Genomic DNA, 24,728 nt, shown 5'->3' on the forward strand with positions numbered 1-24,728 from the left:
AGGTTGTCTAGCAGTACCAGATCTCAAACTGTATTATAATGTGGTAATTACAGGTGTATCAGTAGAATAGAATAGATGCAAATTAGACTATACTAGATGACTATAGTATATGATAAGGCCAAAGATCCAAGCTTTTGGAACAAAAACTCATTATTTGCCAAAACTCATTGTTTGACAGAAACTGCTGGGAAAACTGGAAAGCAGCATGGCAGAAACTAAGTATTAACCAACATCTCATGCTGTATACAAAAATAAGGTCAAAATGTGTACATGATTTATACATAAAGTATGATGCCATAAACAAATTAAGAGTATATTGAATTGTTTGTCAGATTTATGGGCAGAGGAAGAATTTTTGGACAAAAGAAGATATATAGAGTAAAACAAAATATAAAATAGATAATTTTGATTATATAAAATTTAAAAAGTTTTGCACAAACAAAACTAATGTAACCAAGATTACAAGGTAAGTAGAAAACTGGGAAGGAATTTTTGAAACAAATATTTCTGATAAAGGCCTCATTTCTCAAATTTATAAATATACAATTCATTCCTCAATTGATAAATGGTCAAAGGATACGAACAGGCAGTTTTCGGACAAAGAAATCAAAGGTATCTATTATCATATGAAAAAAATGGTCTAGATCACTATTATCAGAGAAAGGCAAACTAAAATAATTCTGAGGTATCACCTCATACCTATCAGAGTGGCAAAAACGGACAATATTGGATGTTGGAGGGGATGCAGGAAACCCGAGATGGTAATCTACTGTTGGTGGAGTTGTGAAAAGATCCAACCATTTTGGAGAACAATTTAGAACTATGCCCTAAAGGTTATAGAACTGTGTATACCTTTTGATCCAGCAATACCACTGCTAGGTTTAGATACCAACGATATCTCCAAAAAGAGAAAAAAGACCTATTTGAATAAAAATATTTATAGCCACTCTTTTTGTGGTGACTAAGAATTGGAAATCAAAGGATTGCCCATGAATTGGGGAGTGGCTAAACCAGCTGTGATATATGATGATGATGAATTATTATTATGCTATAAGAAATGACAAGCAGAATGATTTCAGAAAGGCCTGGAAAGACTTGTATGAACTGATGTATAGTGAAGTGAGCAGAACCAAGAGAACATTGTGCACAAAGACAACAATATTGTTTGATGAAAAACTGTGAATGAATTAACTATTCTCAATAATACAATTACCCAAGACAATACCAGAAGACTATTGATGAAACATACTATCCACCTCCAAAGAAAGAACTGGTATTGTTGGAACACAGACTGAAGCATGCTATTTTTCACTTTATTTAATTGTTTTAATTTTGTTAAAGTTGTCTTATACAAAATAACTCTTATGAACTATTATTGGAACCCTAAACTAAAAATCAAAATGTTTATTATTTAAAAAAAAAAGAATAGCACATGCAAGTTTAATGATTAGCAAATAATTTGATGTCTTTCTTTTGGTCTGTTTAGGTAAAACTTCAGCATAAGAAAAATAAAGAGAGCATAGAATTTCCTTTTCTGCAACTCTTCACCAATGTTGAAGGATGCACAGTGGCTGAACTTCCAGTTCTCACAGCCAACTGTTCTTTCTCAACAGGTTTGTAATTAATTTCAATTCCACAAATATGTATTAAGGCTTATTGTACACACATCCTTTGTGGGAGATATAAGGGAAGTAACAAAAGGGCCTGTGCCCTCACAGAGCTTACTTTGTAGTGGAGAGGTATGACAAATTCACAGACTACTTCAATGCACAATAATGCATTGGATTTTGAAAATAAAATGCTAACTACAGAAATGGCCAAAAGGCACTTTTATCATTGCATGTATGTGTGTGTATGCATGTATTTGTGTGCACACATATGAGTGTATATTTCATCTCTATTTACAACCTTCAGCCATGTGACTATAGACAAATGAAATGTCACAACTTGATGACTAGAAACTTTTTTTAAAAATTGATCACAATTTCATAGTATTTTAGAAGCAGTATTCTTTTGCCTAGGCAGAAAAAAGACCCAATGAATGAACCTTCACCAAAAATGAGAGTATTAAGGAATCCCAAAGGCTCAGAGTTGTCTGGGACCTCAGAAGTCACTTAGTTCAAAAATACCTTAAAGTGCTTCAAAAAATTTTAAAAAACACCTTATTAACCTAAAGGTATTAATTTAACACTATGAACATGTTATAAAAGTGGGGATCAGCTCTAGCTCAAAGACTTCTAAGAAAGAGAAATTCACTATGGTCCCAAACAATCTATTCTGCTTCTGGAAAAGTATTAATTAAGAAAACAAACAAACAAACACAAACAAACAAACCCAGCCCTTACTTTAAAAGTAAATTAGCTTCTTCGCAACTTTCTACCCATTTATTTTTCTTTTTTTCTTTTTTTTTTTCTTTTTTGGTTTTTGGGTGAGGCAATTGAGGTTAAGTGGCTTGCCCAGGGTCACATAGCTATTAAGTGTCAAGTGTCTGAGACCGAATTTAAACTCAGGTCCTCCTGACTCGGGGCCGGTGCTCTAACCACTGCGTCACCTAGCTGTCCCTCTACCCATTTCTTCTAATTCTTGTCTCTAAAGCCAAGTATCATAATTCCAGGCTAATCATTTTGAGTTCCTTCATCTGATACTCAAATGGTATCATCTCAGGGCATTTCATCATCCTAGCTATTTCCTTTGAATGGTCTCCAGTTTTCACTTCTATTCCTTTCCACAGGCTGTTGAACAGGCTTGTAGGACACTCCATCTTCCCCTCTGTCACATAACCCCCACTTTCCTGTAAGGCTTAGCTGAAGTTTGACATTTAACATGAGCCCCTTTCTGATGTTTTCAATTGCTAAAACTTTCTTTGTAAAATCATGTTTTAGCTATTTTGTATATATGTATATACATATAAATGTATATTTTGTATTTAATTATAGATGTGCATATCGTCTCCATCAGATAAACTGTAAGTTTCTTGAGGGCAGTGACTATTTTAATTTTTGTTTTTATATTCCCCAGTATGTAGGTTTTATAGTCCTTTGTGCATAGTTTCAAATTCCTCACCAGAATGGTTAGATCAGTTCACAACTCCACAAACAGTGCATTAGCATCCCAGTTTTTCCACATCCCCTCCAACACTTGCCATTTTGCTGTTCTGTCATATTAGCCAATCTGATAGGTGTGATGTGGTAGCTCAGAGTTGTTTTAATTTGCATTTTTCTAATCAATAATGAGTTAAATATAGTCCCTAGAAGATAGTAGTTACTTGTTACTTAATAAATGCTAGTTGATTGATTGATGCTTATCCCAAGTATGTTCAATAACTGTCACTTCATGTACACCTTAGTAATAGCCAGGCTGTGTCTCAATACATTGGGATAGAATCACACACACATACAAACACACACACACTACACACACACACACACACACACACGGAAAAGAAAGAAAATAGGATCATTGAGGCATGTTTTTTTTTTTTAAATGGAAAGAAAAGAACATAAAGGTCAGATAAGTAGATCTTTGAAAGCTATAGGTTGTTAAACCTATGATACTTCTCTAGCCCTTTCACCACCTCCAAAAAGGGAGAATAGTCTGCATTTGGTCTACAAAAATAGTTGTTAATTATTTATGGAAGAAACACCTTTCAAAATTGCTGAAGTGGAAAGCCTTCATTCTGTGTGTCTTTCTTACTCTTACACAATCACCTGTTTCCCAAGACCTGTATATTATGCCAGAAGCATTGTCACCAGAAGCTGAAAAGGATAGGATTTTAATAGTAGGCTTTCATGACATTTTTACCCTCTCCCAGCATGCTTGTTGACTCAAAGGTACAGTTCTTGGAACTATTTTGTCATCATGTTTATAGACATAGACTAACTTTACCTTTTGACAAGTTTTTCTGTCAAACCTACTTCCCTGAGTAAGGAACTCTAGTGGGGTAGGGGGAAGTGGCCGTAAAGGAGCTCCAGAAGAGAAAGGAGAAAAATTGAAAGTAACAGAAGACAATGATTCAATCTACCTTGTGGAATTTCTCTTTTGATATTTTTGTTTTTGCCCTATTTGGATTAAAAACTTGAGTAAAATGTTCTTTTATATTTGCTAGTTTGTTTTATAGAAGTTTGCTTGATGTTTTTTTGAGTAAATGTGAAAGAAAAGGGATGGTTGCTATTCTCAAGGGGTTTACATTCTGATAGAAGAAATGGAATATAATAAATTGCAATCTGATTGGACTTGGATAAATAAGTCTATCATTCCACATTTCCCTCTGCCTTACAACCCCCTAATCCTCTTCTTTACCCTCAGGTCATCAATCCTACACTGGTTAAACTCTTCACTTCTAGCTTTATTCTTAACCCTGTTTGTTATCGTCACTATGACATCCAATCTTACTATCCCTTAATTTCCCCCCATTTCATCAATTCTGCCCTGGCTACACTCTTTTCTTTTTCTTAACTTCACTACTTGGTGAATCAGTACAACCCAACAGTATCTATAAATCCTGATCCCATTACCCCTTGTTCTATTTCCAGTTATGTCTTGCTGTATCCCAATCTTAGATTACTCTTACCCTCTACTACCTTCACTCTTATTCATGTGATGATATAGTAGATGTATAAAAAGTCACAAAACCAGACTGAGAGGGTCTATTACAAATGTATGTTACATATTGCTAACTTGATCCTCACTGAAGAAAGGAAAATTTTGTATTTGTGTAATTGATTCACTTTACCACTTATAAAGATGCCATACCACATTTTTTAATTCTTCCTTAAGCTGCTTGTGGTGCCCCTCCCACCACCCTTTCCACTGATGATCCCATTAAATACTTTACTGAAAAAAAGAGACCATTCACCAAGAATTTTCTTTTTTCCCCTTTCCTCAAATACTTACCCCAAATATCACTTTTTTCATACCTTTTTTTTTTTAGATGAAGATGTGGCCCTTCTCCTTCCTGGGGAAAAATCTATTCCATAAATTCTTGATTCCAATCCCTTTTTCTTCTTTAACAGACTCTACTCCCTCCCCTTGTCAACCCTAATCCCACTAATCTTCACTATATATTGACTGTTTTCCTGCTGCTCATATACCCATGATTCCCCCATCCTTCAAAACAAAATAAACAAAAAAATCTCATTTGATCCTGCCATCCCTGTTTGCTATCATCTTATATCTCCATTCTCCTTCATGCTTAAGCACCTTAAAAAACTATCTAGACTCTGCTTGTATTTCCCCTCTTCTAACTCTATTCTAAATTATATATAGTCTGGATTCTGACCTCTCTATTCAATTGAAACAACCCTCTTTAAAGTTACCAGTCTGTTTTCTCTCACAACTAGCTAATATGGAAATTTTTCCATGACTACTCATGTATAACTTATTTTGAATTGCTTGAGTTCTTGTGGGTGGGTGGTGGGAATGGAGGGAGGAAGAGAAGTTGGAACACAAAGTTTTTTTTTTAAATTGATGTTAAAATTTTGTTTTTACATATATTTTGGAAAATAAAATTCTATTCATAATTTTTAAAAAAGTTACCAGTAATCTCTTGTTTTTCTTTTTCCACATTGGTCATGTTGTGAAAGAAAACACACACCTGAAAATATTTTAAAAATAAAGTAAAAATAAATAAAGTTAAAAAAATAGTATGCTTTAATTTGAATTCAGACTACAGTAACATTTTTTTTTCTGGAAGTAGATAGTATTTTTCATTATAAGTTCCTTGGGGTTTTCATGCATCTTTGTATTACTAAGAATAGCTAAGTCATTCATAGTTGATCATTGTACAATATACAATGCTTTCCTGATACTACTCACTTTACTTTTCATCAGTTCATGTAAATTGTCCCAGGTTTTTTCATGAAAATATCCTGTTCATCATTTCTTATAGAAAAATAGCATTCCATAATATGCCACAACTTGTTTAGCCTTCCCCTAATTGATGATCAACCCCTCAATTTCCAATTCTCTGCACCCTCAAAAAGCTGCTATAAGTATTTTTTCGTACATATAGGTCCTTTTCCTTTAAAAAATCAATTTGGGATATAGACCTAATAGTAGTATTATTGGATCAAAAAGTATGAATGGTTTTATAGCCATTTGAGCATAGTTTCAAATTCTTCTTTAAAATCATTGGATAAGTTCACAACTCTACCAACAGTGTGTGAGCATCCCAATTTTTCCACATCCCCTCCAACACTTGCCATTTTCCTTTTTTGTAATATTAACTAATCTGATAAGTGTGGTGTGGTGTGATGTGAGGTGGGGTGGAAACTTACAGTTGTTTTTATTTGCATTTCTCTAATTAATACTGACCTAAAGCATTGTTTTCTTATGACTATAGATAGCTATGATTTCTTCATTTGAAAACTGCCTGTTCATATTCTATGACCATTTGTCAATAGGGAAATGACTCATATTATGTTTGAAAAATGCAGCCTTTTTCAAAGCAAATTGCTGAGGAAAACCTCCCATTTTCTGCTTCCCTTTTAATAGTGGCTGCATTGGTTTTGATTGTGCAAAATTTTTAAATTAAAAAAAATAATAAAATCAAAATGATCCATTTTACATCCTTTAATGCTCTTCTCTTGTTTGGTCATATATTCTTTCCTTATCCATAGTTCGGGCTGGAAAACTATTACATTTTCCCCTAATTTGCTTATGGTATTATGTTTATTATCTAAATTATGTACCTATTTTTATCTTATTTTGGTATATGGTTTGAAATGTTGGTTTATAAATTGTTTCTGCCAAACTGTTTTCAGTTTTCCCAGCAAATAATAATAAAAATGAAAATTCTACTAAAATTAATTTACTTATACATTGCCATATCAATCAAACTGCCAAAATTATTTTATAGAACTAGAAAAAATATCAAATCCATCTGGAAGAACAAAAGGTCAAGAATATCAAGGGAATTAACTTTTTAAATGTGAAGAAAGGTAGCCTAGTCAAAACACCTCAAGCTTTATTATAAAATGGCAACCGTCTAAGCAATCTGACTGAGAGATAGATTAGTGGAACATATTGGTCACACAATATATAATGTATAAGTAAATTAATTTTAGTAGAATTTTCATTTTTATTATATTAGTGACCTACCCATAAGCAAGTGCTACATCTCCACTTGTTTAGATCTCTCTTTATTTGTTTTTTTAAGTATTTTTATTATTTTCCAGTTACATATAAGGATAGTTTTCAACATTTTTCACTGAATTTTCAGTTCCAATTTTTTTTTCTCCCACCCTCTCTTCCCTCCCTCTTCCCCAAGACAGAAAGTAGTCTGCTATAGATTGTATATGTACAATTACATTAAACATATTTCTACATTAGTCCTCTTGGGAAAGATTAATCTGAGCACAAGGGAAAAGCCTCAGAAAAGAAGGAAAAAAACCCAACAGTCCAAAAGTAGAAACAGTATGGTTCAATCTACACTCATGATTCACAATTCTTTTTTTCTGGATGTTGAAATCATTTTCTATCATGAGTTCTTTGAAACTGTTTTGGATCATTACACTGCTGAGAAGAGCCAAGTCTATCTCCATTGTTCATCACACAATGTTGCTGTTACTGTGTACAATGTTCTCCTGGTTCTGCTCCTCTCAGTCAGCATCAGTTCATGTAAGTCCTTCCAGTTTTCTCTGAATTCCTCCTGCTCATTGTTTCTTACAGCACAATAGCATTCCATTATATTCATATACCACAACTTGTGTAGGCATTACCTTATTGATGGGCATTTGCTCAATTTCCAATTCTTTGCCACCACAAAGAGAACTGCTACAAATATTTTTGTACATGTGGGTCCTTTTCCCCTTTCCATGGTCTCCTTGGGATACAGACCCAGCAGTGGTACCACTGGGTCAAAGGGTATGAACAGTCTCATAAGACTTGGGGCATAGTTCCAAATTGCTCTCCAGAATAGTTGGATCAGTTTGATCTGTCTTTATTTGTGGGAAAAGTTTACTGTAATTGAGTTCATATAGTCCCTGGGTATGTCTTGGCAGGTATACTCCCAGTATTTTATGTCTGAAATTATTTTAAATGGAATTTCTCTTCATATCTCTTCCTGATGAACTTTCTTAGCAATATATTGAAACAGTGAAGATTTATGTGGGTTTATATTATATCCTGCAACTTTGTTGTAGTTATTGTTTCAACTATTTTTAGTTGATTCTCCAAGAAGTCCCTAAGTATACCATCATATTATCTGCAAAGAGTGATAGCCAGTCTATCATTGCCTACTGAAGGAATTATCCTTCAATTTATTCTTTTTTTTGGCGAGGCAATTGGGGTTAATGACTTGCCCAAGGTCACATAGCTAGTTAAGTGTCAAGTATCTGAGGTCACATTTGAACTCAGAACCTCCTGAATCCAGGGCCAAACCCTTTCTACTTTCCAACTTTTCTATTAGTATTAAAGATACCATCCTCCCATTCAATCAGGCTTGCAACTTTGGTATCACCTGTAACTCCTCACTGCCCTTTTTCCCTCAGGTCTAATCCATTGGCATATGTTGTCATTTCTATTTCCACAACATTTCTCACATATATTCCTTTATCTTCCCTCACAAAGTTGCCAGGTCAGTAATTACCTATGAATGATAATAATCAACAATTATCTTTAGGACTTGTAACACCAATTTCTATTATTGTTAAATGAGAATGTAATATTTCATCTTAGTATACATCATCTGGCTTCATAGTCTAAGTTAAAAAAAAGAGGCAGATAGGGGTTATTATTTTATTCCATAAATACTTTGAGACACAATTGGATTGATTCTAGGTCTTGGGTAAATGCAAGAGCAGTTAGGTAATTTGAAGTAGTGGTTCAATTAATAAATATGTTATAAAATAATGGCACTTGATTTGGAATTGATTGAATCGGGTCAGACTGAGAGACAAAGTACCTACTTGTGATGATTAAATTGGGACCACACCTGGCTGGCCCTGAGTAGGGGGTTGTTCTGAGAAGTTGAACCTAGTTAAGGTTGATTAAATTGAGATCACACATGGCCAACCCTGAAGAGAGTGTGTTCTCAGAGGCTATGGACTGGAAGGAATAGATCATTTCTAGTTAGGGAGAATTAATATAGGCATTAGCCCCAAAATGTATATTAATGTTAGAAAGAGTTTTATCTTAAGATATTGCATTTTAAAATGATAGTTTTTCAAGAAAATTTGATTTGATTTCAAGGAAATGTGATTTTAATTCTATAAAACATATAGTGGGTTCTTACTTTTAAAACTCTTGATTTGCTTAGTCTAGTTCTTTTTATTGAGCTATTTGCTTATGTTTAGGCAGTTAACAAGATCAAAATGCTCTAGACTAGAAGTGAGGAAACATAGGTTCTTGTCTAAGCTTTGCTATTAATTACCTATGGAACCTTGGCAAGTCACTTAAATTCTTTAGGAATCAATTTTTTTTTCCTATGAAATGAGACAGTTGGATTAATATTCCTTGAAGTTCTAAAATTTGTGGTTCCATAATAACATACAACAAAGCTTCCTAGTAGTGAAAATAAAAATTATTTATACTTTTCCTAAATAATTTGTGTAGTAGCCTTAGATGACCTCCTACCTTCCACATCATGCTTTTATTTACACCATTAGTTATAATTAGTTTCACAATGTAAATATATATTTAAAACATAATAATGGCCAGAAAATTGATCTGTCAGTTTCTTAAAGCTAGTTATTTGTTATTCTTTATGCCAACTTCTTGTTATTCAAAAAGCACAGTAAAAATTTCATGTTTGTAAGATTTGGTGAATTTCGGGATCCCTAATTTGTGCCCATACAATAGATACACATGACATTTTTAAATTTTCCATAAAATCATTTTCCCTTCCAAAATATTTCAGTGACTAAAGAGACTTGCAAGCTCAGTAGGAACAGCTGACAACTTTGACAAGAACAGAAAAAAATAACTCACCTAGGCAACAAAATAAATATAAAGAGATGACTGACAGTATTATACTTAATAGAATTAACAGCAAAAATACAGTCCCTTGGTCTGAATTTGGTGCACCTGATGTGAGCACACTGAGATATAGCATAACATCCTTGGATCATGGACTTAGAACTGAAAGGGATTTTAGAAACTGCTCCCTCCCCCCAACCTCCTCATACTACAAATGAGGAAAATGAAGCCCAAATGGACTAGGTAACTCACCCAAAGTCAAAAAGATAATAACGGCTTAGATTTGACCTTAGGAAAACAAACAAGCTGTATGAAACAGAACTTCACAGTTTCATATGCAAATCTAATTTTTGTTCTTCATTATATACTGAAATGCCTGTGTTTGTGAATTGAGTCCATGATTGAATTTAGAAAAGAAAAAAGAAGAGAAGAGAAAAGAAGAGAAGAGCAGAAGAATGGGTCATGGTTCCTATAAGTAATATCCAATACATTTATAAGTTGTTTGTCCTTCATTCTTGAAGACTATGACATCATGATGATGTCATGACTTGCAATGAATTGATTTAAAGGAGGGAGGGCTGTGCAAGGTCACCAACCTCATTCTCTCCTCCAGAAACATATGGGTCCAGTGGCAAGTTATATATCTATATCTATATCTATATCTATATCTATATCTATATCTATATCTATATCTATATCTATATCTATATCTATATCTATATCTATATCTATATCTATATCTATATCTATATCTATATCTATATCTATATCTATATCTATATCATCTATATATTTATAATCTTTATCTTTATATTTATATCATTTACATCTTTGTCTCTGTCTCTATCATCTATCTATGTATCTACCTATCATCCATCTGTCTATCTAGGTTTAGATCAGTATCTCATACCATATGCTACAATAAACTCAGAATGGATATACAACCTGAATATTAAAGGCAAGGTCATATGAAATAATTTAGAAAGGAACCAAATGGGGCACCCTTCACAACAATATTTAACTAAGGAGAAAGTATAACCAAATGAGGAATCAGAAAAGATGAAATAGAAAAGGAAAGATTTTGACAGACTAGAAAACAATTTGTAATAATGCTAAGAAGGAGAGGACAGCTAGATGGTGCAGTGGATAAACACTAGCCCTGGATTCAGGAGGACCTGAGTTCAAATCTGGCCTCAGACACTTGATCACTTGATACTTACTAGCTATGTGACCCTAGGCAAGTCACTTAACTTTCATTGCCCTGCCAAAAAAAAGAAAGGAAAAAAAAGGAATTCCTCTTAAAAAATAATGCTAAGAAGGAAACTAAAATGTCCATATGCTTTAACACAAAGATCCCCATGCTAGGTATATAAATGAAAGAGGCAAGTCAAAGACAGAACAGTATAATATACATAAAATATTCATAGTTTCACTTTTTGAAGTAGTAAATACATGGGAACAAAATAGATACCCATTGATTGGTGAATGGTAAAACAAAAACTTCTCTGTGAAGGTAAAAATGATGTTAATAAAGAGTAAGATAATTATGGGGAGATAGAATCTAATAAATGGAGTAAGTGGAAGTATGAAACAATATACAAAAAAGTTCAATAGTGTTAATGGGAGGGTACAGTAATAACAAAAGCAAAACTGAACACTGTGCAATTATAATTACCAAACTTGGTCTTAGAAAAGGGATGAGTAAATGTACATCCTTCCTATATTTGCAGAGGTACAAGATTATGGGTTCGCAACTTTACATATGTTATCACACTCAGATGTTATATTAATTAGTTGCACTAAACTGCTCCTCCCCCCCCATTTTCATCATTGGTTACATGTAATTGCTCATTAAGAGCTATTTAGGGGAGGTGGTAGGAATAAATTCCGAAATAAAAGTGATCTAAATATTAAAAATGTTTTACACAGTATGAACAACATTGTGTGATGATCAACTGTGTTAGAATCAGCGACACAATCATCCAAGACAATGCCAAAAGACTCATGACAGAAAATGTTCTCCACATCCAGAAAAAAAGAACTATGGAGTCAATGCAGCTTGAAGCACACTTTTCATTTTTACTGGGTTGTTTTTTTTTTTGCTGTTGTTATTTCTTCTTTCTTGTGTTTTTTTCCTTTTGTTCTGATTATTCTCTCATAACATGACTAATGTGGAAATATGCTTAACATTATTGTAATGTATAACCTATATCAGTTTACTTGCTAGCTATGGGAGGGGGAGAAAGGGAGAAAAAATTTGGAACTAAAAATCTTACAGAAATGAATGTTACAAACTATCCTTACATGCAATTAGGAAAAAATAAAAGAAAAATGAATAAACAAACAAATAAATAGAATTTTAAAATGGCAAACTGTGAGAGTATCTTTGCCAAGAAAGCTCCAAAAGGATTCACAAAGAGCACTACATTACTGAAAAATAACCAACCACAAACAACAAACCCCAAAGATATGAATAAAACATTAAGTAGGTTAATACATGTACATGTATATGTTTATATAGCATTTTTACTGTGAAATCTGTCTTACAAAAAGCCTATGCAGACTAGCTTATTTCCCCATCCTCACTATTCAAAAAGCCCATTTTCAACCAGGTGGTAAAAATAGTGAAATCAACCTTCTTACTTTTTTGGCACAGATTGTTATTTTCTATGAGCAAATGATTTCTTAAAGAGTGAAAATATAAAGCTTCTGAGTTTAAGTCCACAAACATAGACAAAAAATGAATACTTATTTCATCAATATAAACATTGAATATATTTCCACCTAGTGACCTTGAGGACTTGAATTTCTTGTATAATTCAATTCAAAAAAATTTTTTTAAATAGATTGTATTTATACTACATTAAAATGTTTTTTGTCAATTTCAGGACTTTTTTATTTTAAGTCAAATATTGTCTCGTTTTCAGTGAAAGAATATACTCTTTCCATTACTACGGGTAAAACTTCAGCTTCAAGTACCAATATGGATGTATATGTCACCTTGTGGGGATCCTTAGGAGACACAGGAAGAAGGAAGCTAACCAGGAAAGGAGAGAAACTTTTCGCCAAAGGAAAGGTATGATAGTAGCTGTTCAAATCTTTATATTCTGGTCTTTATTCTACTGCTCCATATTGCAGTCAAATTTTTTTATGGACTATATGACTGCTTCAGATAACAGTATGCCATCTAGAGTAATTTTTCTATTATATGATTTTTATTATATATTTAAAAGTAGCATAAACCCTCAGATGCTGTGGAAAAGATAAAGTAACTAGACATCTTAAATTAAGGAGGACAGTTCTAGAATTCATATTCCTCAGTTCCTTGTCTTATTCTTTACCAAGACTTGTGACCTTTCTCCTTTTCCACATCTTCGCTTCTCTCCACTGTTTTATCTCCTCTCTTTTTCTTCTTTTGTTTCCTAATCTTACTCCCTCCATTCCCCCCTGTGCTCTCCTGTGCTCCTCTCCACTCCCCTGTACTCTCCTGCTCTCCCTTCTATTAATTGCCTACTATGTACATGGCATTATGCTAGACATTGGAAATAGAAAATTAAAAAAAAATTATATAGTCCCTGCCCTTAAAGATTATGGAGTATAATGCAAGGGGCTGGGAATCTGGGTGTCATGATGTATAAACAAATGAGTATATCATGAATAGAATGGAAGAGAACTAAAGAATACAATGTAATATGATGCATTATAATACAATAAACATTTATTAAGCACCTTCTATGTGCCTGGCACCATGCTAAACTCTGGTGTTAGAAGTAAGAAAGAAAATAATAGCCCTTGGAGCTTCCATTCTAATGGGGGAATACAACACACAAAAGGAAGCTGAAGGGGAAAAAGGAACCACCAGAAGATATGACGTTCCATGGAGTCAAAAGCAAATAGAGCTACTAATGGAAACTGAAGGGTTAGAACCAGGTGAAATGTTATGAATAATTTGAGGAAAATTTTCATTTTCTTTTAGGGTATTGTCAGGGAAGGCTTCAAAACAATTAAGTTGGACCTTAAAAAATGGGAGGCACTTTACCAGATGGAGGTAATTGGGAGTGAAGGGTGGATAGTGAGGAAGTATTAGGAAGCAATGGTACTAAGATTAAAAAACACACAAAATAGTATGAGATGAGGGATGGAGAATATTCCACTTTGGCTATAACCTACCTATAGAATACATGTACAGGAGAAATATGAGACAGGGCTGGAAATATAGTTTGGGCCAAGATTGTGGTGAGCCTTGAATTTCTTATTCAGTAGGCAATGGGGAGTCACTGAAGGTTTTTGAATAGAGGAGTATTTTTACCTATATGTACCATGGGAAAAATGTTCAAGGAACTGATATTATTAAATATTTTTAGAGAACCTTGAGATTTTTGGAAGAATTTTAAAATTGCAAAATAAGACTTCCCATAAGAAAGAATTGGAACTAAGATAGGCTAGAAAGTAGGAGGCTGTTACCATAAACTGGAAAAGAAAATGTGAAGCCCTGGACTAGAATAGTTGGAATGGAAGTTAAAATTAGTGGACAGAATTATTTCAGAAGAAAAATAGCAGAATTCACCAGCTAGATAGGTTGTGTGGGATGAGAAAGAAGGAGTTGTCAATTTTTCTCCTAGATTATAAACCTAGATGACTGGGAGTATAGTGATGCCATTAATGGAGACAGAGAAATGAGGGGAAGAGACAGGTTTATGGAGAAGATGAATTCAATTTTAAACATATTGAGTTTGAAGTAGTAGAAACCAGTCAGCTGGAAATATGCAAAAGACAATTAGGAATATTGAATTTACCTTCAAGGAAAGGTTGGAGATAGAGACAGAGATGTGAAATTCATTTTCTTCCTCCTACTCATTCTCTCCCATCTCTTTTTTCTTCCTTCCATTCTCCTCCTGATCTTTAATTTTTTTAGGGGGGGGGGGGCTTTTCTCTCTGCTCAGCTAATCATATTTACTCACAAAACCATAAGCTTTATATGCCTAGGCATCTGTTTTCTAGGGAAATTTGACATAATCCCATCTCACTTTCATGGACCCTACCACAGCTGTCTGCTTAAATCCTCTCTAACAACATTATACCTAACTAGCCTGTACTATGAAGCATTTTTGAGCAGGCGCTATATCAGGGTGAACAAGGAAACCAAAAGTTAGATCATAAAAGTGTTATCACTCTTACTTTTTGCCTAGAGTTGCCCCTAATTACACCTATTTTGGATACTTCAATATTAAGTTATAAATTTAGTTATGCAGCTCACTATGAAAGAAATAATATCTTCTATTTCCATGGTTATTAAGCTTACCATTGTGATACTGGTTTTATCCCCAGAGCCTTGCAAAGTTCCTTGCCAATAGGAGACAAACAATTAAATATTTGTTGAATGGACCAGTCAGTTACCCCTGGTTTCCAGTAACACTTTATGCATGTACTTTATTTTCTGTCATTCTACCCATTTCTTTTGTTTTTGTTTTTCTTTTCTTTTCTTTCTTTTTTGCAGGGCAATGGGGGTTAAGTGACTTGCCCAGGGTCACACAGCTAGTAAGTGTCAAGTGTCTGAATCCAGATTTGAACTCAGGTCCTCCTGAATCCAGGGCCAGTGCTTTATCCATTGCACTACTTAGCTGCCCCCTTAGTCTATCCATTTCTAAAATACACATTATAATAATTGCTGTCTACATGAGGAATTGCTGTGAGTATTCATATTGCAACAACTCACCTTTTTCTTAGCTTTTGGAGGTGAATGGATCCTTTAAAGTCAATGGCATATTATTTAGGAAATGAATGCATTGGTCCATTGATCTCATTGGAACCCTGGAGAACTTATTCAACTCTAAAAAAAGAGTGGTTTCATGTCTGTTCCCTAGCAGAATATATTTAAAGCACTTTGAGATTCTTGGAAGAACTTTAAAATTCCAAAATAAGACTTTCTAGAAATTCAAGTAGCCTCCTTGGCCTGAGGGATACCCAGGTCTCCTTTGGCACTTCTAAATTGGGAAAGTTTTCTTTTACTTGGAGACATCTGTCAGAACAGTACATGAAATAAATGTATTTGGAACATCTAAACAGAGCTTGGCAACATCAGGGACAGCTATTGACCCTATAGTGCACAACTGACAGGCTTACTTTTGCTAAGTCTTAGATAAAAATCATTGTACAGCAATAGGTGACATTTTTATAGTAATTTCAGGCTTATAAAGCACTTTACATTTATTATCTCATTTGGGCAGTATATCACAATGGAAAGAGTACTGACTCTTAAGGAAAGAACATGGGTTCAAATCCTAATTCTGAATTTACTATCTGTATGACTCTGAAAATATCTCTTATCTACCCCAATATCTGCCCCTGTTTTCTCATTTGTAAAATGAGGGGATTGAAATAGATGGCTTCTGAAATCCCTTTCGACTCTAGAATTGGGATTCTATGATTCTCATAAGCTAAATGTTATTATGCCTGTGTTACAGATGAAGAAATAGAGGCTTTTGGAAATTGAATAACTTGCCTGAAGTCACACTCATTAAACTCCAAAGGTGGAATCCAAACACTAGTCTCATGCCACATCCAGCATTTTTTTGGAGGGGTGGGAACAATATAACACTGCTTCTCCAAAGGAAAAGATGGTTCTTACACCTCTTTTTCCTTTTCTTATAGTCCCCACATGCAAGAGACAGCAAGCTTACTTTTGAACATGGCTTTCAGCCTGAAAACACAGGTAGAGATAAATAATGAATATCAGTTGCACACTTCACAAAGTAAACTGAGATGATGGCTACAAGACCCAAAGGGCCCCTCTCAGATTATAGAGGGATTTCCTGCTCAGAGGATTGTAACAAGGGTTTTTTGCTTGCTTATTAGACTTTGAAATTCCCTAAAATCAATTTGCAATAGGAGAACATATAAAGGGTGTTACTGGCTTCATGCCTCTGGAGATGTCTCTTGGATCTCAAGTAGACAGGTTACAGTAAACTGTGGATGCATCTCTTAATTCTCAAATAACCATACATATCAACCTGCTAGGTAATGTCTGATGTAAAACATTACTAGTATTTGTGGACTGATTTTACTTCAAAAATCTATTGTGCCTCCTAAGAATATTTTAGCTCACCCAGCTGTAGGAGCTGAGTTCTCACAATATTATTTTATATAATTTATACTGTAATGACCATGATGGTGGTGGTGGTGGTGGGGATGGTTGTGGTAATAGCTGATATTTATAAAGTCTTTACTACATTAGGCACTATGTTAAGTACTTTACAATTATTATTTCAATTGATTTTCACAACCACCCTAGGAAATAGGCATTATTATAATCCCCATTTTAGAAATGAGGAAACTAAAGCAAACAGATTAAATGACTTTTCTAGCATCACACAGGTACTAAGTGTCTGAGGTTGGATTTCAATTGTCTTTCTGACTCCAGGTTCTTCACTCTATTCACTGCATCATTTAGGTGCCCTCACATTTCTCTTTGTCATATGAGTAGGCTATGGTAAAAGACTCATCTTTTCATTTCTCCTACCTTCAGAGCTTTCAGTTGGGTTAAAAGCCAAGTGAAATTGGTGACTTACTATTTTAATTTCATAGAAAATGTATGAAATTTCCATGTCAAATACTACAGCTAGGCCCCCTTTTAAAACCTTTTGTGATAAGGTTCAACGAAAAATTTTGACTTAGGAGAATAAAGCATTTGGAATTGTGATGTTTGAAATCCAATGTGGGTCCTAACCTGTGCCCCCCAGGGTGTTTTCTTTTTGGGGGGGGTACTGGTTAGGATTACTGATAAATTCAGCAAGAGTTTAGGCTTTTAAGGATTTATTAAAGTATATTAGAAGTTAGTGAAGTGAGAGAGGAGTTGAGAAAGCCACCTTTATTTAGCTATCCACGCTTCTATAGAGAACACATAGGGTAGATCTTTCTACTCTGTTCTGCCCCTGCTGCCACCCTGCCAAAATCCTGGGTGAAAAGAGAGATCCAGCAAGCCAGGCACCACTTCCTAATTCCTGTCTCCCTCCCCAAGAAGGAACATCCTTCAAGCTGATTGGTTGATAGTGGTCTCCTGTTGATGGCATAGTCCACAGCCTCTGAGACCAACAATTGATGTGTGGTCTCGATTTAATCAACCTTAAGTAGGTTTTCAGTCAGTTTCTCAGTCTTACCCAATTCAATCAATTCCAAATCAATTCTTTTAGGTGGGACATGAGTGACTTGCCCAGGGTCACACAGCTAGTAAGTGTCAAGTGTCTGAGGCTGGGTTTGAACTCAGATCCTCCTGAATCCAGGGCCAGTGCTTTATCCACTGCACCACCTAGCTGCCCCCTCCAAATCAATTTTCAGGTGGGGCCCCAGATGTCTGCCAAATCCCATTATTTTATCACAGAATATTTACTATATTATCACCCAATCCACTTTCTGCTTTATGATATACATAGAGAAAATAAGGGTCATTTAAAAACCTTTTTATTTAAAATTGTATCCATTATACTCTCTACTTTATGATAATAATAAAAAAGATGGTTCACAGTCCAGACATGTGATGGCCCAATGAAAACTTCACCCTAAGGATGCTGAGATGACCACCAATCATCAGCAGGGAATTCCTATTGAATGATTAGCTTGAAAGTGTTATCACTTCTTTTCTAAAGAAAAATTATATGCCCTCTAGGTTAAAGCCTTCATGAATCTGTTTCAACATACTAATGACAAAACAATAAAAACAAATTCAGCATTTATATAGCATTTTAAGTTTTTAAAGTTACTATACATAAGGTATCACATTTAATCCTCACAACAACCCTATCAAGTGGTTTTATTTTTTGTGTGTCTTTTTTTGGGGGGGGTCAGGGCAGTGAGGGTTAAGTGACTTGCCCAGGGTCACACAGCTAGTGCCAAGTGTCTGAGACTGGATTTGAACTCAGGTCCTCCTGAATCCAAGGCCAGTGCTTTATCCACTGCACCACCTAGCTGCCCCCAAGTGGTCTTATTTTTATTCCTGATTTACATATGTAGAAACTAACACTCAGAGGAGTTATGTGTCTTACCCACAATCACATAAATAACTAGCTTACTAGATTCTGAGTAGGGATTTGAATTCAAAACTTTTTATCCTATTTTGTACATTAATTAAAAAAAAAACCCTTATTTCCAAATTCTTTCCTTCCTGTACCTCTTCTACCCATTGAAAAGACAAGCAATATGATAATCAATTATAAATGTGGTCATGCAAAATGTATTTCCATATCAGCCATGTTGAAAACAAAAAGAGGAAGAAATATAATGTTAAAATAAAATGTATACTTTAATCTTCATTAAGACTTCATCAGTCCCCTTTCTGGAGGTACATAGCCTTTTTCATCATGGCTCATTTAGAATCATCTTGGATCATTTTCTTGAACAGAGTAGCTAAATATTTCCCATTTGATCTTTGTTACAAGATTGCTGTTATTGTGCACAGTATTCACCAGATAATGTCACTTCACTTTGGATCAGTTATGTCTTCCCATTTTTTGTCTGAAACTATCCTGCTCATCATTTCTTTTGGCACAACAGTATTCTATAACAATTATATACCACAACTTGTTCAGTCATTCTCCATTAATAGACATCCCCTTAATTTCAATTATTTGCCACTATTAAAAAACTGCTATAGATATTTTTCTACATGGGGGAGGGTGCTTTTCCTTTTTCTTTTATCTCTTTAGGATACAGATTTAATAGCAGTATTTCTGGGTCAAAGAGTATACGCAATTTTTTTTAGTCCTTTGGCCACAGTTCAAAATTGTTTTCCAAAAAGCTTAGATCACTTCACAACTTCACCCAACAGTACATTAGTGTCCCAATTTTTCCACATCCCCACATGTATTTATCTTTCTCTTTTTCTGTCAGGTAAGTCAATCTGATTGCTTGAGGGGAATATCTCAGAGTTGTTTTAATTTGCATTTCTCCAATGAATAGTGATTTAGAACATTTTTTTAAGAACGTTTAGCTTTGATTTTTCCTTCTGAAAAGTACCTGTTCATATCCTTTGATCATTTAGCATATTATTATTGTGTGATAGCTCCTATTTTTAATAAATTTGACTGTGGTTTCTATAAATCTGAGACATGAGATCACTGAATTCATCATTTCTTGTGGCACAGTACTATTCCATCACAATCATATACCATAGCTTGTTCAGCCATTCCCCAGTTGATAGGCATCCCTGCAATTGCCAGTTCTTTGCCATGACAAAGAGAGCTGCTATAAACATTTTAGAACATACAGGTTCTTTTGCTTTTTACTTAATCATCTTTGGAAATAGACTTAATACTGATATTGCTTTTTCAAAGGGTGTAGGTTGTTTAATAACTCATGGGCAAAGTTTCAGATTGCTCTCCAAAATGGTTGAATCAGTTGGCAATTCCACCAATAAAAAATAGTGAATTATTCCTTTGCTTTCTAGTGTGTTTTTTAAAAAACAGGAATGGGTACAAAACATTTTTCTGCATGTATTGATATAATCATATGATTTTTCTTATTTTTGTTATTGATGTAGTCAATTGTGCTTATAGTTTTCCTAATATTGAACCAGTACTGTGTTCCTGGTATAAATCTCACCTGGTTATAATATATGATCTTTGTGATGTATTATTATATTCTTCTTGCTAGCATTTTATTTTAAAATTTTGTATCAATATTCAGTAGGAAAATTGAACTATAATTTTCTTTCTCTGTTTTTTTCCTCTTCATAGTGTGTCATTAAAAGTAATGGGCAGGACTCCTTTACTTCTTTTTTACAAAGTTTATATAGTATTAGGTTTAATTGTTCTTTAAGTGTTTTATAAATCTCACTTTTAAATCCAAATGGTATGGGGGATTTTGTCTTCAGAAGCTCATATGTAGCTTGTTCAATTTGTTTTTCTAAGATAGGGTAATTTATGTATTCTCTGTCCTCCTCTGTTAATTTTGGCAATTAATATTTTTGTAGATATTCATCTATTTGTCTTGGGTTATCAGTTTTATTGGTATATAATTGTGCATAATAACTCCTTATAATTGCTTTAATTTCATCTTCAGTAGCAGTGCGTTCAACCTTTTCATTTTTGATACTGGTACTTTGTTGTTTTTTTCTTTGTTCCCATCAAATTAACCAATGGTTTATCTATTTTATTGTTTTTCCCCATAAACTGAACTTTTAATTTTACTTATTAGTCCAGTCTTTTCTTTTACTTTCAATTTTATTCATCTCTCCTTTCATTATCAGGATTTTCATTTTAGTGTTTAATTGGGTACATTTAATTTGTTCTTTTTTTCATTACATTCCAATTCACTGTTCTTCTTTCTCTCTCTTTTATTGACATGCATTTTGAGAAAAATTTTTCCTCAGTACTGCTTTGGTTGTATCCCAGTAATTTTGCTATGTTGTCTCATTGTTATTCTCTGTAATGAAATTATTGTTTCTGTTGACCCATTCATTGTTTCTTTGAACCACTTATTCTTTGGGAGTAGATTACTGAGCATCCACTTAAATTTTAATCTGTGCTTCTGCAACCCTTTATTGAATGTAATTTAGTTGCTTTATGGTCTGAAAAGAGTAAATTTTAGATTTCTGTTTCTCTAGATTTGATCATTTTTATTCCCTAATGCATGGTCAACTTTTGTGAAGGCACCATGTACAGATGAGCAAGAATATATACTACTTTCTATTTCCATTCAGTTTTCTCCAGAGGTCTATCATATCTAATTTTTCTAAAATTTTATCCATCTTCCTAACTTCTTGCTTATTTATTTTATGGTTAGATTTATCTAGTTCTGAGAGAAGAAAGTTGAGATCCATTACTAGTATAGTTTTTACTTTATTTCCTCCTATAACTCATTATAACTTTTTCTTAAGAATTTGGATATATTCCATTCAGTGCATAGTTAATATTAATAATATTTCATTGTCTATGATACCTCTTGGTAAAAATGTAGTTTCCCTGATTATCTCTTTAATTAGGTCTAGTTTTTTGCTTTTGCTTTGTTTAAAATTATGATTGCTACTCTTGTCTTTTTTAAACTTAATCTAAAGTTTGATACATTGTGCTCTGGCCTCTTATTTTAACACTGCATGTCTCTATTTCACATATATTTATTTCTTTTGGTGGGGGGGGCAGGGAAATGAGGGTTAAGTGACTTGCCCCAGGGTTACACGGCACATACATTTCTTGTAAACAACATATCTTGTATTCTTGTTTCCAATCGATTCTGCTATCTGCTTTAGTTATGTGGATGAATTTATCCCATTGACATTCACAGTTATGACTACTAAATTAATTTCCCTCCATCCCATTTTCTTCTGTTTTATCCTTCTCTTTCTCTTTTACTGTCCTCAAAAGTCTATTTTGCTTCTAACATCTGACTCACATAATATGCCCTCCCTTTTACCACCATTGCGTTTCTCTTACTCCTTCCCCCTCCTATTTCCCTGTTGGGTAAGATAGATTTCTATACTCAACTGAGTGTATACATATATTCTCATGATCAATGTGCAAAAAACAGGAAAAACTTATAATTCTGAGTGACTAATTCTAGAACATATGTAGACTATCAGATATGGCAAGAACTCTTTGGGTGGAATGGAGATAGAAACAGCAACAACAACAATAACTTACTACTGAATATTTCTGCATCTGATGACCTTCTCATCACTAACATTATCTTCCATTTACCTAAATGCAATAAAACTTTGTGGATGCACCCTCATAGTCACATTGGCATTTAATAGATTATGCCACTGTAAGGAGAAGAAAGAGACAAGATGTGAAAATGATGAAAACAATGTGTGGCCAGAATGCTGGACCAATCTTAGGCTTATCTGCTCTAAGCTAAACATTCACATTCAACAAAAAAAAAGCAAAAAGGCAAGATAACTAGAAGACTTAATGTTAATAGATTAAAGTGCTTCTCCAAGTGGGAATAGTTCATTGCTAACTTGGGAAACCTAAGCCAACACTTGGGTGGCAACAGTGTAGCAGAAAAGGAGTGGGAAGTTTTCAGAGATTTGGTGTAGAGCACCACATTTACTCCTCTGGGTTGTAACACTTGCAAACATCAAGATTGGTTTGACAAAAATGATGGGGACATTCAGAAGTTAATAAATGAAAAAATAAATACTCCACATGGTTTCCAAGCAGGATAGTCCATCTGTTTCTTAGAAGACAGCATTGAACTCCATTGAAAGTGAATCACAGTGAAACTTAGAGAGATTCAGGATACTTGACTCCATAAAAAGGCAGATAAAATTTAGTTTTACATTGATAGTAACAATCCAAACTGCTTTTATGATGCCCCAAAGGCTAGTTATGGGTGAAATACCTATTTAGTGCATCTCAACTACTCAGTGCTGATGGAGAATTATTGATCAGTATTAAGGACATGATCCTAGAGAGATGGGCTGAACAATTTCATACTGTTCTCAACATACCATCATCAATCAATGCTGAAGCCATTGACTGTATACGTCAGTTTAGATTCAATCCCTCTCTAGCCAAACTTTCAACTAAATAAAAAATTTTGAATGCCATTATATTCCTCTTGTGTGGCAAAGCACTTCATGCTGATTCCATCCTAGCTGAGATTTAGAAGGGATAAAAGGCAGGGGGTCCACTGCTCATACAAAGCTGACAGAAATCTTTCAGGTTATATGGCAAGAAGAGGTTATTCCCCAGTAGTTCAAGGATGCCTCCATTGTTCATCTCTGTAAAGGAAATGGAAATAGGTCATCCTGTGACAATCACAAGAGGGCTCTCTCTCTTAGTCATTGTGGCTAACATTCTTGCCAGAATCATTCTTAGTAAGCTAATCTTTCACCCAGAAGATGGTCTTCTACCCAAGAATGAGTATGGCTTCAGAAAGGCCTGAAGAATGGTTGATATGGTGTTTTCTGTCCACCAACTCCAGAAGAAATGCCAGGAGTAGAACAGAGGTCAGTATATAATATTCATCCATCTAATGAAGGCCTTTAATACATTCAGTCATGAGGGCTTGTGGGAAATTATGGTAAAATTTGGTTGCCTGGAGAAGTTCATCAGTGTTATACTACAGTTTCATGACAACATGCTTATATTGGTTCTGGATAATGGATAATGCTCTTTCACAGTCATCATTGGAGTAAAGCAGACTGTGCTTTTTCATTTTTAGCATGATGCTTTCAGCAATATTGTCAGACTCCAATGAAATAAAAAATGGCATCAACTTCAACTATTATATTAATGGTAAATTATTTTATTTGGAAAGGTCAAGACTAAAGTGGAAGGAGAATTGATGTGTGACTTTTTTCACAGATGATTATGCATTTAATGCAGCCTCTAAGGCTGAAATACAATAAGGTATCGGTTGAGTCTCTGTTGTTTGTGCTAATTTTGGCCTATTGACATCAAGAAACCAGAGGTTCTCCACCAGCCAGAACCACATCATCCATATGTGGATATAGCAAAGGGATAAGTTTTGAATGCTATGGATAAGTTCACTTACTTTGGCAGTATGCATTCCAGTGATATACACATAGATGATGAATTTGACACACACATTTCCATGTCTAGCTCAGTTTTTAGGAAGCTTTGAAAGAAAGTGTAGGAGAGAAGTATTAGGCTGCCTCCCAAACTGAAAGTTGACAGAGCCATCGTATTGGCCTCATTGTTTTATGCCTATGAAACCTAAATAGTATAGCAGTACCATTCCAGGAAACTGAATCACTTCTATTTGAATTATCTTAGGAAGATTCTGAAGATCACCTGGCAAGATAAGGTACTAGACACTGAGAGTCTTTCTTGAGCTGAACAGTAAAACAATAAAAC

The 24,728-nt window shown here is 34.3% G+C and overlaps 1 protein-coding gene across 1 annotated transcript in view; it reads left to right on the forward strand.

Moving 5' to 3' along the window:
- The window catches only part of RP1 (RP1 axonemal microtubule associated), a 715,393-nt gene that overhangs the window by 621,394 nt on the left and 69,271 nt on the right, over nt 1-24,728 (forward strand). Inside the window, exons 47-48 of the mRNA XM_043976222.1 lie at nt 1,487-1,613; nt 12,843-12,991. Coding sequence (XP_043832157.1) covers nt 1,487-1,613; nt 12,843-12,991 — 276 coding nt within the window. The remainder of the gene's footprint in view (nt 1-1,486; nt 1,614-12,842; nt 12,992-24,728) is intronic.

This window comes from Dromiciops gliroides, chromosome 1 (genome assembly GCF_019393635.1).
Source record: "Dromiciops gliroides isolate mDroGli1 chromosome 1, mDroGli1.pri, whole genome shotgun sequence".
NCBI lineage: Eukaryota > Metazoa > Chordata > Mammalia > Microbiotheria > Microbiotheriidae > Dromiciops > Dromiciops gliroides.